Source organism: Lytechinus pictus, chromosome 18 (assembly GCF_037042905.1).
Source record: "Lytechinus pictus isolate F3 Inbred chromosome 18, Lp3.0, whole genome shotgun sequence".
Classification (NCBI taxonomy): domain Eukaryota; kingdom Metazoa; phylum Echinodermata; class Echinoidea; order Temnopleuroida; family Toxopneustidae; genus Lytechinus; species Lytechinus pictus.
This window is the reverse complement of record NC_087262.1, coordinates 12,490,217-12,508,767: the sequence shown is the minus strand read 5'-3', so window position 1 is coordinate 12,508,767 and position 18,551 is coordinate 12,490,217. Positions and strand designations below refer to the sequence as shown.

The 18,551-nt window shown below is 36.4% G+C and overlaps 1 protein-coding gene and 1 long non-coding RNA gene across 3 annotated transcripts; one reads left to right on the top strand and one right to left on the bottom strand.

Moving 5' to 3' along the window:
• Positions 1-4: 4 nt before the first annotated feature.
• LOC129282267 (alpha-(1,3)-fucosyltransferase 10-like) lies at positions 5-3,099 on the bottom strand (the record flags this gene model as incomplete). Its single annotated transcript, XM_054918197.2, has 1 exon — positions 5-3,099. A coding segment is annotated over one exon (1,254 nt), but the record flags the coding sequence as incomplete, so codon positions are not given.
• A 10,285-nt stretch (positions 3,100-13,384) lies between these two features.
• Positions 13,385-18,034, top strand: LOC129260579 (uncharacterized). Of its 2 annotated transcripts, none has more exons than XR_010296528.1 (4): positions 13,385-13,482; positions 15,068-15,217; positions 16,303-16,415; positions 17,342-18,034. It is a non-coding gene; the product is annotated as an uncharacterized LOC129260579 (long non-coding RNA). The 2 variants fall into 2 exon arrangements; XR_010296529.1 differs by lacking the exon at positions 13,385-13,482 and adding an exon at positions 13,580-13,765.
• The last annotated feature ends 517 nt before the right edge of the window (positions 18,035-18,551 follow it).

Below are 18,551 nucleotides of genomic sequence, written 5' to 3'. Positions count from 1 at the left end.
ATGTTTGATTATAATGTATGTTATTTAATCACTTTGTAAAGCGTTTAGAAAAACCATGTATTAAGCGCTATAAAGATACAATATATATTATTATTATAGTTTATTCAATTTCAAAACTATAAGAAATCTAAAATATTCATCATCACCATCATGAATATTTGCACCAGCAATGCTGAGGTAATTGTTTTCCTGGTGGAAGTTCATCTGATTAAAGAAAATCTTTTTAACACCAAGGCTTATAAAAGCCTAAACCTATCTTTTTTTATGATTCAGTCCCGCCAATAACTTTTTTCTACATTTATAATATTATTGCTTACTTAGAATGAAAAAAATATACTGTATATATAGAAAATACTACCTGTTTAATATCATATTCCACTTTGGGATGTGAAGTTATGATTGGCTACTTGGCTTTGTATATGATTCTGTATTAAAAGCCAACTGCCTTCAGATGTCGTGAAAATCGATTGTATTTGGCAAATACCAGACTCTTTGAAAAGAACTGGAAATATGTGGAGCTCGATCATATTAGGACACGGCAAATCATTTCTGATCCATCACGTATACCAATTTTCATTTGCCTGCATGCTGTTGGCAAAGGTTTAGAGACAATGACTTTATCATATGTGTTAGGTGAAAATGCAAGGTGTTACCATTAGTATCTCAATGTTATAACAAAATGTTGATAATAATAAACGTAACTTCTATGGCTGAATTCATTCAACAGTTTTTACCTGAGAAAAACAGTTTTATAAGATATTTAGATCAAAGCCAAAGTTGCATTCAATCAATTTTTAATACATTGGTTGTCAATTCAAACGCCTTTCAAAACAAAACATGAAATAATTTAAGGTGCATTTTGAAAAGCAATTATGCAGAATCACAGAGATTAATAGCTGATTGAACATGATGGACATCTTCATTGATCATGATTCTACTACGGTCAGATATGTATTACATTGACCTTCACTTCCTGGGTCAAACCCAATGATCTACAATGTACATGAATCATGCACTCAAAGACCTGTATACTCAAAAGAGGTACATGTATCAATTATACCATTGTATAAAACCATAGACTATGCAGATTCTCACACATAATTATGCTTAATTCATAAGAAGATAAAGAAGAGTCAAATTATAAATGCACGCTTTTGGCTAAGGGCACTAACTTGAATGAAGCGTGATAATGCAAGAAATGTGCATAATCCACGGTATTGTACCACAATACAAAATTTTGCAACCTTTTTTTAGAATATGGCCAAAGAGAGGGGAAAATATTGCGATTGAATGCTATCACAAACTGACTGCGTTTTGTGTTCGTGTTTTTCTTATCGATTCTTGTTTATGAACCCAGAACCCCAAAACATACTAATGGTATTAAATTCCCCATGGAAGTTGACTCTCGACAGTTTTTAAAGCAACAAATGATTATTCTTTATCACCAAATATTGGAATCTTTGCACCAACAATGCTGAGGTAATCGTTTGGCTTCGGGAAGCTTTAAAGCTCATACAAATGAAGGAAAACTTGCTAGCTGTAAAACTTGAAGTCTTTTTTAGATGCCTTTTCTATCTGTTTTGATGACTTGGTCCAAACCAATTAAAATTCCTTTTAACATAAAGGAGCAATGAGTTATAAGGTAAATCGCTAAAAAGTACATCATTTACAAATATATTAGAAATATTTATAAAATCTTTGGCATCACCATTAAAGTATCAACATACATATAATAGTGTCAGAAGGACATAACAATTTAACCCTTCAAAAATGTGAATGGGCTTTTTATCACCTCTCTGGCTCCCCGAAGACAAAATATTTTCACATTTAAAAGTAACTAATGACTTAATTTCTTTCTCCTGTTAGATATTTGTAAACCAGAGCCGAGTACTGCTCAGATGTAAAGTTAGCTTTGGCATCTATTAGCTCTCTAAGAGCTTTGGCTCTCTTAATATGCTCATCATATAACTCGACGTACAAGTGAATTGAGTTGTACGATTCAGGGCTGAATGCCACAGGCCTTGGACAGGTGTAATGGTCTGGAGAAACAATGTGTGGGGTTTCAGATTTGCCTTCCCTTCTTGCCTTGAGGTTTTCATGTAAGCGATTGCAAACAAGGCACTCAAAGCCGTCTATGAAATTTGGCTGGGTATAGTCGTTCACGCCCCACTCCCGATCCTTCATTACAGAAAGGAGATGAGGGTTTGTGACACCGACTTTCTTGAAATTCAGCAGTTTCTCATAAGCTTCATCATTGCCATCCAGATATTTCAGGCGATCTGCCAGTTCTTTGGGTGATCTGAAGTCGTCCACGACTACAGCAGAGTTGTTATCAGGTAGCCAGTCCCGGACAGTGGGTGAGCCACGATACACAGGCACCGACCCCAATATGAGTGGGCGCCATAACTTTTCTGTAACATAGTCTTCACACAGGGCATTCTCAAATGCAAGTGTGAACTTGTACTTTGACATTATCTCGAAAAAGTTGCTCTTGAACATGGTCAGAGGGTCTGTGAGTTCATGTGGGAGAGGCTTGTTGTGGAGGCAAGCCCCATAGGAATCGACATGGATGTGCTTCATCAGTTCTTTGACGTAGCTGTCCCTATCTGATGGTGGATTGCAGTCACTCTGGACGTACGCGACAGGGGCCAGCCCTGCCCGTTTCTTCTCCTCCAGAGTCTTTAAATACTTCCGGCTCTCCAGATCCTCTATGCTCTTTAAGTACTGTGTGGTGATAGGGTAGTCCGAGACCCGCTTGAACGTAGCCGTGTGGTTGAAGAGCGTCAGGCACTCCGGATGCGACAGAATGTAGTTGTTCTTCGGCGACTCCTCGTGGAAGAGCGCCCACTCGTGCTGCCGCTTTCTTGGCACCGGGACATCGTCTGGCTTGAAGTCGGTGCCGTAGAACATGAAGGCACTGGTGTTAGGATGATGCTGGAAGTGGCGGTCGATGGTGAAGAAGCATTGGTTGTTGCCACACTTGGTGATCTGGCCCCTCTGTCCAGTGAATGGAGTCCACCAGATGATGATGGGGTGTGGCACATTCAGCCGGGCTGCATCGACATGGTTGACATCATGCTCATCGGTGCCATCTGAAGATTAAAAGAAAAGTCAAATATTTTTAACAAATTGAATGGAAATTTAAGAAACCAGTAATTAGCATTCAATGTACCAAAGGAAGCTTTGTAATTGAGTAGTTGGCATTTAAAGAGAGACTTCTGATATGGAAAAATTGAGGAAATATCATTTTGAGCATTTTAGTTCTTTTCAAGTTATTTACGAAAATTACATTCCCCGCACTTCTTGGATGCTCTCACATTCAAGCTATGTTCAAAGATATTTGAAATGTTGACTTGACCATAAGTGATTGTGGTCCAATTCATGCATTTATCTGTGCAGTTGATATGATAAAAGTTAGTTTAAGATAATCTTGGTGATTACAGTATACACTAAAGGTTATGTATATTTACTACATTAAAAATCAATATTTCTCAACTGCTGTCAGAATTGAGATAAACGTAGCGTCTCCCGCAATCCATTCATGACAAGACCTTCTCTATACGTGTGTATCTTTAAAGTTTAAGTTCTTAATTCTGGGGGCTTACAGTATGAGTCAGACCTGGTGGGTGTTTCATAAAGTTAAAGGGGAATCCAGCCTTGGCCATAAAATGTTGTGTTGGGAAGGAGAAAAATAAATTAAACAGAATGGTGAAAGTTTGAAAGAAATCGGACAAGCAATAAGAAAGTTATAGCTGCTTTAAAATTGAGATCACTTATACTATGTAGATTTCAAATTGGCAACTGGGTAAGTTAATTATGACAAGGGGCAAGGACTACTTTCCCATAGGCCATGTACTTTATTATCAGGGATTTGTGGTTTTCTCCTTAGTACCCATTCCCTGGGGCAGTAATCTAAATATAACCCAGGTAGTATATTATTTTATGTCCTCATGAAAGAAAAATATAATTTGAAATAAAACTTTTTGGAAAAATGACAATTTAGCCATAACATGTATTGGAGTACATGAAAGAGTAGTCCTTTGCCTTACATCACTATGACATCCCATATGCGGCAAATTTGAAGTCTCCATGGGTATAGTGATTACCAATATTTACAACTTTTAAAAATTCATAACTTTCTTGTTGTTTGTCCAATATTGTTCAAACTTTTACCTATCAACTTGTCTGATTTTTCTTTTCCTTATAAAAACAAGTTTTTCATTTGGGTTAGATTCCCCTTTAAGAGCGACTTTAAGAATGAGTTTGACTGATAATCCTTTCTTGTGCTAAATGATATTCACTATTAAATGTTCATTGGTGATTAATAGGACGAAAGAAAGGTTCACCAGTCATTCTTAAAGTCGCTCTTAATTTTTTACACACAGCTTTATGAAACTGCCTCCAGACCTAACATTAATCCCTTCAAACTCAGTCACAACAGCATGATGATGAGCGAGAACTAATTGTTTGAAGTTTACATGCTTGTACATTTTTGTATATGTTCCTTTGTTTTATAAAACACTCCCACGTTGTACTTCTTATGTACCTGCTTTGCCATTATAAAATTCTTTATTCTCTTTGACATGCCTCAAATTATTCAATGAAAATTTGAGTTATAATTGAATGGTTTCCAAGCAAACACCTTAAGCATGTCTTTCCATATTCTTTTTTATTACTCTTTAATATTGTTTACATGCTGTCTATTTGGTTTGTATGAATTTGATTTTACATGCATGAGGAGAGCCTACAAATAATGATTTATTGTAGGTAATCCCCACGCATTGGATGTTGTATGTATATCATTAAGTTTCATTTGAGAATTGTTATCATAATGCATTCCTGGAAATGTAACATTTTAAACATTAACAGGAGTCAAGTCATCTACATGTATAGTTTTTCATGTATGGTCCCTTATCTTCAGCATGGGTGTAAACACTACCCTGTTATTAGGATACTTTTTTGTTGTTTTTTATATACAATGTATAAAGCAGATGGGAATGTCGCTAGACGAGACAAAAGGGCAAAGGTCTGCTTGACACGTGAGACTTGCAAAGTCTGTTCGACAAATCTGAGCATCATCATTCTGGGAACTGTCTATTTCTTCTGAACTTTCTGTTTCCCGGAGATGGTGTTCCATGCCATCATCACTTTGAATAATAGTCTGTCCAAACTCCAAAATCAAACAGACCTACAGTTCTCAATGTGTTAAATATTCCAAAACCATGAAATAAATTGATATAAGCCATAAATAGCTATTAAAACGTATACATGAAGAATCCTCTGCCGATTCCCACATGATTTTCTTTGCATCAAATTGAAAGAGAATAAATAATAAAATACAAGAAAACAGACATATAGAGCTAAAAGTAACAGTCACATGTAGACCTACATTGGGGGCATCAGGAAGAGGGGGGGGAGAGGGGAGATGAAGGGGAGGGGGAGAGGAGAAATAGGAAGGGGATGGGGAAGGGTAGAAAGAGGAAAGAGAGGTGAAAGGGAGTACATCCCCCCTCCCATTCAATTTTGTGCTAATTTCAATCTCCATGCAAGTTTAACTTAATTTTCTTCAGATTTGGAGATGAGATGGTACATGTATTTGTCAATAGTACAAGTCCTGGACCGCACTGCCATTAGAAAGTGGGTACCATGGTCATTTTACACAAAAACATGATGTCCACATATAACAAAATACTTTTAATGGTACTATTTTGAGAGTCCATTTAGGAGAATGATGTCCACAATGTAATGACATTCTCCCCCCCCCCCTTGCCCCCATAATGGCACTCACTCTAACTTGAAGGTGACAAAGACATTAGGCAATGCTATTCCACAAAGGAAAAAAACATTATAACCTGAAACCACTTGAAAGGAAACACAAATGAGGGGGTGAACAAAAAAGCTTCAATAGAGGCAAACAAACTATCCACTCACATGGAATGAAGAGGTCCATTTCATCCTTTCAATTCTCCCATCTGACTGTTTTCTGTTACATTAGCTTCCCATTGTACATAGACAGGGCTGTTTATGATGGAGAAACTCTATCATACCTACATGTATGCTGTGCAGAGATTGCACAATTAACATTGAGAAAATAATTCCGGTGACAATATTTTGGTATTATGTACATGGGAAGACAATTTCCACAGACTATGAAAACACACAGAGAGGTTAATTATTAGAAGTCTAGAACAAAGTATGTACATGACTGCATGTACATATGTGATTTTCTTTTGAAATGTGTGTAATCAGTGAAAGCTCTAATTGAACAATAAAAGAGACTCATTCAAATTATATCTCCCTCTCTCACTCTCAACATTGTCATTACCTCAACAAAAGATTACATCCTACACTTTTCAGTTTGATTTTTTTTATTTGAATTTATTTCTGTTAAAAATAAGAAACTAACAAATTAATAAAGAAATAAAATGGGAGGATAGCCCTACTTGGCAGCATCGAACATGGCGCTGCTGGTCTACCGAAGGGTCCGCAGTAGACCAGCAGTTTTGCACTTTGGAGATCTACATAAATTCCAGTCTCTAATTTCCATTCTCAAAGGATCAACAATATTGCTGGTAATATGTCAGGAAGGAAATTACTTGTAAGTTTTTCTGCAGGTCAACTCATCTTACAGGAAATGTCACTGCTTACACAATAAACATATATTCATGACTGAATCAAAATGCATAAAGTCATGCTGTCAGCTAGGAAAGTGTTTAAGTTGGAAAAATAAAATCATCGCAATTTTCAGTTCTTCATGTGACTAAAAAGAAAAATCAGTATCAGAATATGAATGGTTTTGTTCTCGAGTCTAACAAACCGCAATGGATGCATGCATTTTCAATCTTATGTACATGTAGTTCATTACAACTACCGCCGTTTGTCAAGTTTCATCCATCTGATAATCAAAGGGGAAGTAAGTGGGTTTTAATAAAAGCAGCAAATTTTAGAGAAAAATATTGATGAAGGTTTGACAAAAACCCATTAATGAATAAACTGAGTTATGAATTTTTAATGTTTTGATTTTATTATGTCACAGACGAGCAGGAGTCAGAGCAGCTCCATCATACATTATGTCATGTGATATGAATTCCCCAAAATGCCATTTTCTATTTTAAAAAATATTGAAAATAATTTTATTTGTGCAGTGAATATATCATCAGACATATCATTTCATAACCTGTTCGATAAGAAAAATATTTTCATTCACTATGTTCCATTCAAATGTCAAAACTTTGAATTTATAAAGTAGGAGCTGTTTGAACATGACCTCACAAAATAAAATATGAAACAGTTTCACAATGCTGTTCTTTGGTGGATTTTATATCAAAACCTTCACCATTTCTTCCCCTGCTTTTAACAAAACCAACTTACTAATGTCAGAATGAACTTCCCCTTATATAAGCAAAGAAGACCAAGGACTTGGGAATATTTATGATTACAAGTAGTCCATGGGACTAGTCTGCCGGTACAGACCTTTTGTTTTCGCAATTCACATAGTGCATAATCCAGAGTCTGAAGTAGCGAGACTAGATTCACTATGTACTGTGGCTGTACCGAGTGTTTGGCATCTAGTCTTCACACTAGACATAATAATATAATTTGTTTAAGTGTCAAATTTGAGTGTGCGCTTGCAGACTAGCTGTAACTGATGTTGAATGATGGACAAAGATAATACTCCCTTTAAAATTCTGCAATAAAGAATTTCCTTTTCTACCATGCTGTTCAGGTTCAACTCAGGAAATTAACTTGATTATCAGTTAGTCATTCATCTTGTCTTCTTTTGCAAAAAACTGTATGCAGTTGTCAATGCTGACATGTATGCTATAAGAGAGAAAACATCCATAGATTAGTAGTATGCCTACAGGGTTGCTATGCCAATGAGTATTGAAAGATACACGGCACACAGAGTATGGTAGACTATGTGTTACATGTAATGTATGTATGTATGTACTGTATGCCAGGACACTCTAGATAGCTTTGCTTTATTTTCTTCGAAACAACTATTCTGTAATTTATCCAATCAAAATATCCTATCACTGCAGATAATGCTAATATTGCAAAATGTACTGTATTGAACAATTTGTTATGTTTAGAAATTGTTACAATATATAGTCCGGTCTGTTAGTGTCAAAAACACCCTACTTGTGGACACGGTGGACAAAAGCATGATTTTTTCTCCAGACCTTTGTTTATGTATGAGAATTAAAAATGGGGTATGCTCCAAAAAATCTGGCTGCAGGAACAGTGAAAAAATGGGTGAAAATGTCAAAATTTATGAGTTTAGATTGGTCTGACATATAGACTAGCGCTAGTGCAAAACTCAATAGCAGTGCATTATTTTGCATTGGTTTAGTTCTTGAATTCAGACCCTTTTTGAACAGATATTCTGTTTGTCCTCACATCTCAATGCACAAAATATCTGAATGCAGATGCTAAACAAGCTGAAGGGTGGTGGCGGAGGGGTTGAATGTTGGTGTGTATGTATATATTTTGGTCTTGGGGTAAAGATGTGCAATACACATTTTTTGCATGTGTTGGAAATTGTGTTGCCATGGTAACAGTGTATTATGGCAAAAATAAGGTACAAATATTGCAGTTAGAACTACTTCCTCTGTCTTCATCAGATTCTCATGAAATTTGGCACACGCATTGGTCTTGAGGTGAAGATGTCTAAGAAACATTTTTGTGTGTCTTTCGGAAATTTTGTTGCCATGGTAACAACATAACATTTGGTGAAAATTGGGAAAAAACCTTACATTTCAAACTGCTTCATCAGTTTTCAATCAATTCACATGAAATTTGGCACACACATTGGTATTAAAGTAAAGATGTACAAGGCATTTTTTGTGTGTGTTTCAGAAATTGTGTTGCCATGGTAACAACATATTATATGACAAAATTTAGGTAAAAACCTTGCAATTTGAACAACTTCATCAGTTTCAAACCAATTCTCATGCATGAAATATGGCTCACACATTGGCCTTGAGATAAAGATGTGCAAGAACCTTTTTTTTTTTTGCATTTGTCAGAGAGTGCATTGCCTTGATAACCACATATAGCCAGAAATGCAGGGAAAACTCACCAATTGTGGATCAATCTACTTCTCTGTTTTCAGGCTGTGCTCAGAAAAGTTTACACAAATATTAATTTTGGGTAAAGATTCATATTCAGTGTTAAAGGGGAATCCAGCCTTGGTCATAAAATGTTGTGTGGAAAAGGAGAAAAATAAGAATGTTGAAAGTTTGAAAGCAATCGGATAAGCAAAATAAAGTTATGGCTGCTTTAAAATTAAGATCCCTAAGGCTACTAGTATGTAGATTTCAAATTGACAATGGGTAAGTAAATTATGACAAGGGACGAGGCTGCAAGGACAACTTTCCCATTGGCCTTGTACTTTGATTTTTGATTTTCTCCTAAATTCCATTGGGGCCGTAATATAAACCTGTTAGTATAATGTTTTATGTCCTCATGAAAGAAAGATACAATTTGAAGTAAAACTTTTGAAAAAGACATTTTAGTCCATTAATTATTTCTGTACATGGAAGAGTGGTCCTTCCTTCATGGGTATATAGTGATTACCAATGTTTACAACTTTTATATATTCACAACTTTCTTATGGTTTGTCCGATATTGTTCAAACTTTGACCTATTGTCTGATTTTTCCTTTTCCTCTAAAAACAAATGTTTATTTGGGTTGGATTCCCCTTTAACATCATAAAATAGCGCAGGGTATTCATGGTATTAATCACCTTCAATAATATTTATAGGGTTTTTTGGGGGGCAGAGGAGGTCCTTAAAAACTGACAACATAAAAATATAGAAGGTTAAAGGCCATGGCCATTAGGAACTTAAACACTCTTAAAGAAAGCACCCCTTCCATTTTTTTTTTTTTGGGGGGGGGGGCTTTAGAAAATTGCCACATAAAGAGTAAAAGGAAATGATTACAACTAGGAACTGAACCCCCCCCCCCAAAAAAAAAAGGGGGGGAGAAAAATCCTTTACACTTCAGCGTATTAATTTAAAGCCTAAAACATTCTGGTTTTGATAAAAGATCATTTCCGGTGCCCAATTAATCAACGTTTTATTTATCTCTACTCAGTATTTGTTCATTTCAGTTCTTACTCTGACTTTCTTACATCACTTTTTGCACTTCTTGCACTTTAGAGCTTTACCATACCTTCTTGTTTTGTTTCCTCTCCCCCCCCCCCTATTTTTCTCCCTCTCTAAGTACATTTTCTTTGCTATTTTAATTCATTATTATCTAGCAACAATTATTCCATTTTGAATGCTTACACCTACACTGAAATATAATACCATGACATTTATTCTTTTCTTCATAATCTTTTAAACTCTATTTTGGCTACACTCTGTCCTAAATAATACTATTAGCTATATTTTATGTCTAGTTTAAAGAATTGAAGAAATGGTAAAGGTGCATCAAATTCATAGTTGCAGCATTCAGAATGGAATAACTGTTGCTTGAAAAAAAAATGGATTTAGTTGTTTTCCGAAAATCCTCTGTGAAAATTTTAGTTATATCATTGAGTTTTCCCATTCCTGCAGTTACCACCATCTGAAAGGGATATGACTACGGTAGCATATATGTAGAGAAATAAAAGTCATCATTTGCTCAATGAACAGTGAATACGTTCGTCCTTACTCCAATGGAAAATTATTTGCATTTTTTGTGACAGTCAGATCTTGCATCCAACAATTTTGCTACTGAAACATAATATTCATTTTTTGACAATTGGAGATGTAGGATGTATAAAGCAGGGGCTGTCACAGAAATATACTGAAAAAATTAAATGAAAGAAAATAGAAGGCAAAAATTTATTGTGCACATATGCATATTTTTTATATGGTATGTTATTGAGTCATGGATTTGCAAGTGAATTTCTAAAACAAGTGCAGAGATTTTTGTATATATATATTTCTATAATTAGTTGCATGATTAAAGGTACACTTTATAATATGTCAGAGAAAATATACTTGGAGAGATAGAGGGTAAAAAAAGGAGAGAGGAAACATTAGATGGTATGGTGAAGCTCAAAATCAAGAGTGATGTGATATAGTTAAAAAGAAAGAGTAGGAATGGAATATGAATAAAAGACTGAGTAGGAGAATATAAATAAACAATGATTAATTGGCTACTGTAAACAATTTTTTACCAAAGCAGAATGCATTAAACATCAAATGAATGGTCTGAACTCTGAAGTGCAAATGACTCTTCTTACCTTTTAATGGGGGGGGGGGGGCATTTTTCTGCTCAAAAAATATATCAGCCCCCTATTTTTTCAGGGGGGGGGTTAAGTTCCTAGTCATAATCCTTTAACTTTAACTTTTATGAGGTCATTTTCTAAAGACCCCCCCCCCCTCCCTCCCCCCCCCCAAAAAAAAGGGAGTAATGTCTCGCTTTAAAATACAAAGACCCCTGAGGGGCAAAGGCATAGACTGGTTGAGCATGGGGAGATAGAAGTGGTATGGGGAGGGGTCCACACTTCATAACCCAGGCTCCATACATCAGTAGAAGAGATCATATGCTAAAACTCTCTGTACCACAAGCAACGATTGATGCATACAAATTTTCATATTATCCCCGTACCATTCGTATCTGGAACCATCTACCAGCTAAAGCAGTTACTGCCCCATCAGTTGCTGTCTTCCGGGGGGCTGCCCTTCCTGTCATCAGAGGGTTAAAGCCTCCTGTAGGTTCCAGGATGCTGTAAGCACTAGGAGCATGATTTTTACTTGCACTTCACCAATTTTATTGTAAATAGAATTCCAACAAAATTGTCTGCACCATCACCTTCTGTCACAGCACATCCCATCCCAGTTTAGCTTGGAAGAGCTGCTTAAGGGATTATTCCTTCAAGGTTCAAGGTTCAAGGTGGAACTAAGGTTTGGAAAATTAGCCGTTGAAAGTAGAAGGGGTACACATTTTGTTTTGCTTGCCAGTGTTGGAACTCCTTTGCCACAGCGGAAGGTTTCACATTCACCCAGTGTACCCCCAGCCTATGCCCTTGAGGGGATGGTTATTTCAAGAGTGTTAATGGACACCGCCTTTAACCTTTATTTTGATGTCAGATTTTAAGGACCAATCCCGCTCCTCCCCCAAAACCTAGAAATATTACTGAAGGTGACTCATATATTTTAATGCAGTTTAGAATTTAATATGAATCTTTACCCAAAGATGAATATTTCTTCCAACTTTTATGAGCACTGACTAAAAAAAGGGGAAGTCGTTTGATCCACAATGAGTTTTCCTGCATTTCTGGCTATCATATGTGGTTACCATGGCAATATACTCTCTGACAAATGCACACAAAAAATGGTTCCTGCACATCTTTACCTCAAGGCAAATGTATGAGCCAAATTTCATGAGAAATGGTTCAAAACTGATGAATTTGTTCAAATTGCAAGGTTTTTACCTAAATTTTGCCATATAATATGTTGTTACCATGGCAACACAATTTCTGAAACACATACAAAAAGTGCCTTGTACATCTTTACTCTAATACCAATGTGTGTGTCAAATTTCATGAGAATTGATTTAAAACTGATGAAGCAGTTTGAATTGTAATTTTTCCCCAATTTTCACCAAATAATATGTTGTTACCATGGCAACAAGATTTTTGAAAGACACACAAAATGTGTCTTAGACATCTTCACCTCAAGACCAATGTGTGTGCCAAATATCATGAGATTCGGATGTCAGACAACAGAGGAAGTTGTTCTAACTGCAAGATTTGTACCTTATTTTTGCCATAATACACTGTTACCATGGCAACACAATTTCCAACACATGCAAAAAATGTGTCTTGCACATCTTTACCCCAAGACCAAAATATGTACATACACACCAACATTCAACCCCTCCGCCACCACCCTTCGGCTTGTTTAGCATCTGCATTCAGATATTTAGTGCATCAAGATGTGAGGACAAACAGAATATCTGTTCAAAAAGGGTCTGAATTCAAGAACTAAACCAATGCAAAATAATGCACTGCTATTGGCCCGTATTCTGAAGTCGGGTTTAACTTAAACCTCGGCTTAAGTCCGGTCTAACTCCAGTCTAAATCTCACTTTAGACCGCGGGTTTAAGAATTCACTTTCTGAAGTCCGGTTTAACTTAAAACCTCGGTCTAAGTCGAGTCTAACTTGCGCAAAATTTAGACTCCGCCTAGGGGTAGTTTAAACCATGGTTTAACTTTCAAAATGGCTGATCTGCTAGCTGCCTTGCGACGGGGAGAGCAAATGCTCGAATGGAATCAAAGACAGATCGAGAGGCCATTGGTGGAAAGGAAAAACCCCTTTCATATTTATGAGAACAACGAATTTCTGCAGCGGTATCGCTTCACGAAGCAAACGCGTTACACATTATCGAGGAACTGACGCCAGCTTTGGAGAGACACACAAGTCGCACTAATGCGGTGCCAGAGCACCTTCAAGTTCTCACCGCCATGCGTTTTTACGCAGTTGGTAAGTCGATCAGCATTTACATTCTTTTGATCATTAGATCTAACATCGTTTATTTTCATAAACTTAGAATTATTGTAGAAAAGTGGTAGGCCTAGTTGAATCATCGCTCAAAATGACTCACCCTGCAGCGTAGCGCGCTCTGCATGTGATCGATAATCAGCTGTTCTGATCAGTTGATCATCGATAATAGCATCCACGAGTTAGCCAAGTCAACCACGATGTTACGGGAACTGTCGAATCGAATGCCAAGCAAATAGCTGTACCTGTAACGTTAGTTGTAATTGTAAGTTTAAGTGTTAGAATTCTAAGTGGTGATGATGATGATAACGAAATTGAGCTTTTTGAGGTATGGCATGAAGTTTTGGTCTGCGTGCATGGCATTTATTTTGAATAAACCCAGGCCAGGGACAGGTTATCGTACGCACTGGTTTTCCTTCTCAGTGCACCGCTACTGCGCTAGTGCCCGTACTACAATCCTTCTAACCAGCCAGGGGCCAGGCAGGGAGCTCCGGCCGGAGCCCAGTAGCCCACCGTGCATAAATACACATACTCACGGGACTAGGGTATGTGGTCACACCGTCACAATAACTTGGAAAGAAAATTGTGAAAACAGAAATTATGCACTTACCACGATTATATGAATGAAGGTCTATCATCGTGTGTCAGCATCCTGACATCGAGGCACAGACTGGAACCTCTAAAAACCCTGAAAAATTGTCATGATGTACCTGATACCTCTCCTTTCATTTTCAAAATTCTTAACAAAATGGCTGATCGAATCTGGGGTAGAAATACGAGGAGAGGTATCGCAACATTGATTTTTATGATTTTCAGCTGTATTTTCAAGGTTATTATTATTATGAAAGAATAGTTCCTTATTAAGTACCCTAACTAAAACTGCAAAAAACCTGATTAGGGAACTCTTTATCAGTTTATGAGAAAATCCATTTTGAAATGTGTTGCAAAGTACATCCTGTATATGCATGATTTAATATGCTTCTTATGAAGCACAAAGATTTGGAAGAATTTCACGGTCAAATGAATTTGAGTTCAAATATTTTATGTAGCTTAAAGTAGAACAAAAGCAGCGAAAAAATAGGTTCACTGACAGATGGTATACTATATTATCACTTGGTCTAATCATCAGATGGGCTAACAACATTTGGGCTTAACCCACTTAGTCCAATTTGCTTTTGGTCTAATGACCACTTGGTCTAATATCCAATTAGTCTAATCAACTCTAATGACCACTTGGTCTCATGGCCACTTGACCATGTGGTATTAGACCATCCGATAATTCACCAAAAATACACGGGGGTGGCGGGTGAATTCGCCCTGGAAATGCCTAAAGTCGCCCTCGAATCACCCAAAATCATGTTTTCGGGGGCGACATAAAATCTTTATGTCGCCCCCAAAATAATTGCCCAGTGATAACAACTTAGCGGCCTACGAGCGCCATATAGGCCGTGGGCCGAACGATCAAAAGTGCTTTAGTTTTTAACTTTTGCTTCAGTTGACCCTGAGGTATTTTTGATATACTATATGTTTCTAAGGGGCAATTTTATTTTCATTTCATTTTCTGTAGGCAGTATGCAATCACAATGGACTGCTAATCAACCTTGTTGCCAGGTGGCCAGGAGGAACTCATGATTCCAAAATATTCAGAGAATGCCAACTGAAAAAAAAATCTTGAACGAGAAAGTCATGAAGAAAAATGGCTTCTTGGCGACAGTGGGTAAGTATTGAATTGTTTGCATAATATTAATACACATACTTTATTAACATGTCATCGTACAACAACAATTTATTTCGTTCCAGTTTTCACATATATGGCTATGGTTTGGCTCAGGGACCTCGAGAAGGATATTATTGATAAAGCTTTGGAATTGCACCTAATAATTCCTCACCAAAGATTAAATAAGTTTGCAAAATTGCAAGGATTATAAATTTCCAAGAAGGTTGCAGCTAATCCAGTTCATAAATGTAGTAGTACACAAAAGGGAAATTATGTTGCAACCTTATTGGTTTACATGGGTGGGGGTGGTACAGGGTACAAGCTGCAGAGAAAGTGAACCATTTTTGTAAAGTATTGTAACCTTGTAAAAATAAAAAGAGTGAATTACCTAGACCAAATTCAAAGCACCTTATCAAAATGTACTGTTGTCTTGTTTATTTAAAACCTTCTCAAGTATGGAAGAACCATGTTTTTTAACTGTTATGATGAAATCACAGGAAAGGTTAGCAATTGAACATTTTGTATTGCTTAAGGGTGTTAATTTCTAGTTTTACCTTTATCTTATTTCTGGCTGTGATATCATGCATTAAAACAAAAAGTGTTATTTTATGGCCATTTACAAGTTAACATTTAGGTATGAAGTGCATAGTTCCATATTTCTATAAAGATTTTGGAAAACAGTGCGGGGGCTGAAAAATATGAAATGGCCATCTGGTTATGATTTTTTGCATGGTCAGCCCGCTAACTGTAAAAACCTTTCCGCTGACCCTGCAGTTAACATGCACCCCCCCACCCCCCAATCCATTTAGCACTACTTGCTCATGTGTATGTACATACAAGCTACATTGTGAGGAATAATTTCACTTTTTAAGTTTCTCAGCCAGAGCATATGCCATTTACTATTGTTTGTATTTTTATTAACATAATAAAAACTTGAACCCTTTATTTACCCCCTTCTATATGAAACCTGGTAATCAAAAGATGTTTTATTTCCTGTTTTTAGACATGTACACATACATGTGAGAAGAAATACCAGATTATGGCAAATATTTTAATTAGTTATTTCAATACTATTTTTCCTTCAGGTGGAGGCTACAACCAAACTTTTCAGACAGACATGAGATACAAAGTTACACAAGTATAAATGGTTGAAGGTTTAGGAGAGCCAGACAAGAAGGCAGGAAATGTGATGTCACTTGTAAGTTAAAACACTCTTAATTATGACTGCCTCACTTTGGCGAAGAAAGTAAAGTCACATTAAAAAAAAAATTACTGGTACTGCTCTCTTCTTTATTTGGCCTACTTAAATATTTGAAAACAATGACATCTATAAGTGCTTAGATGCTTAATGGATTAATGGTGATATTTCTTGGACAGTTGTAAAACAACCAATATCAATCAATGCTAGATGGTGTGACTTGCTTTCTATTGCCAAAGTAGTAAATGAATGTTCCATTGTTCTGCATTCCTATTAGACCCCCCCCCCCCCCCCCGTCCCATCACCATCTGCTTTGTCTGGGAGTAACTGGAAGATTACCCCCCCCAAAAAAAAAAAAAAAAAATCTCTTGTAGGCCTGTATAAATGTAATGCCTACAAAAGCAGTCATGAAACCTCACTAATTCAAATTTGATCTTGGTAGGGGGGGGGGTGCTTAAGGATCTTGCCTGTTGATTGTGCACTCGCTTCAGAAATCATGCTGCTGTTCCTGATGTTTTTTTGTTTTTTTTAATATGATAACATGACTCTTGCATGAAATCAGCATTTGGCTCAAGAAATAAAGACCAAATGTGATAATTTTGGATTTTGACTCCCTTTCTTTTGTAAACCAATGAGAAAATCCCAAGTCATTTAAATCAATTGTGTATAAAAAAGAGGAAATTTTAATCATTTACTTATGCATTTGTTTGTTATTAACTTTTTTATTTTCATTGTTTAATAAGGCTTTGGTGACAATATTTTAACCACTTAGAACTTAAAGTTCTTATTTCAAACATTAGAAATAAAAAATGTAAGTTTTAACAATGATAATTAAATTAAGAATAAATGACTGATATCAATAATGATGGAAATTGATATCTTTATTAATAAAATATCACATGCTCTATACATTAAATCCATTTCAGTTACTTCAATGAACATGGACAGCAGCAGGAGCAACAACAGCATCAGCAGCCGAAACTACAACTGCAGTAAGAGTTGCAACAACCACACCGACAACATCAACAGCAGCAGGAGCTCCAACAACCATGCAGGGAACATCGGGCGCAACATAAATAACTTCATCAAGAGATGCAACAACCACAGTGGTAAACATCAACAGCAGTAGCAACAATGACAGTAGAAACAAAGCCAACAGCAAGGATTCTAACAAGCAATCATACAAGCAACAACACAAGCGACAACATCAATAAATGCATCAGGAGATGCAACAGCCACACTCGTAAACAGCAGCAGGAGCAGCGATGACAACAGCAACCACACAGGCAACACCTTGAGCAACGTCAGTAGCAAAAATAACTTATTGCACCAGGAGATGCAACAACCACACCCACAACACCAAGAGCAGCAAAAACAAACAGCAATTCCAGCAACCACGATAACCACAGCAGCAGCAACACCAACAACACTAATGAACATTGAAAAAACTTGTACAAAAGTCAATGAGGTCGCATTTTTCAGACATTATCAGACATTGATTAAAAAGTGCACAATAATTTATTTGGGTTAAAGAAAATTATGTTTGAAAAAATGTGTACATTTGAAGATGTTTACTATGTATTGATTGATATAATATAGTTTTGAAGATGAAAATATTATTCTTGAAATGTCTACTTTTTATTTGTCATTGACTAAAAATAAATACATTTTCTTTGAATTTTCTCAATGAAATGAAAAATAAGCAATTTATTAAAATGTTATATTCAAAATCAACTGAAATTGATCGATTTTAGCTGCAAAGGCCCTCAAAAGGCTGATTAGTCGGTGAAAATTGGATTAGTCGGTGAAAATAAGTTTTGTCGGTAGGTGAAGGCCACCGACGAAATTAGTCGGTGGTTTCCAATAATTTGTCGGAGAAAATCACCTACAAATTTTGATGAAATGGAATTTAGTCGGTGATGGCAAAATTGTCGGTGAAAATGAAATTAGTCGGTGAAAATCACATTTAGTCGGAGAAAACCACCGACTAATTGTTTGATGAAACGCCCCCCAGTTGCCAAAGTTTAAATCCTGAACATCATTCATTGTCAAAAGTGAGATGAAGGGTGATAATGAGCAGTGTGTGGCAAAAGAGGTTTTCTGCATATTTTTTCTTCTCAATGCCAATGATAAAAG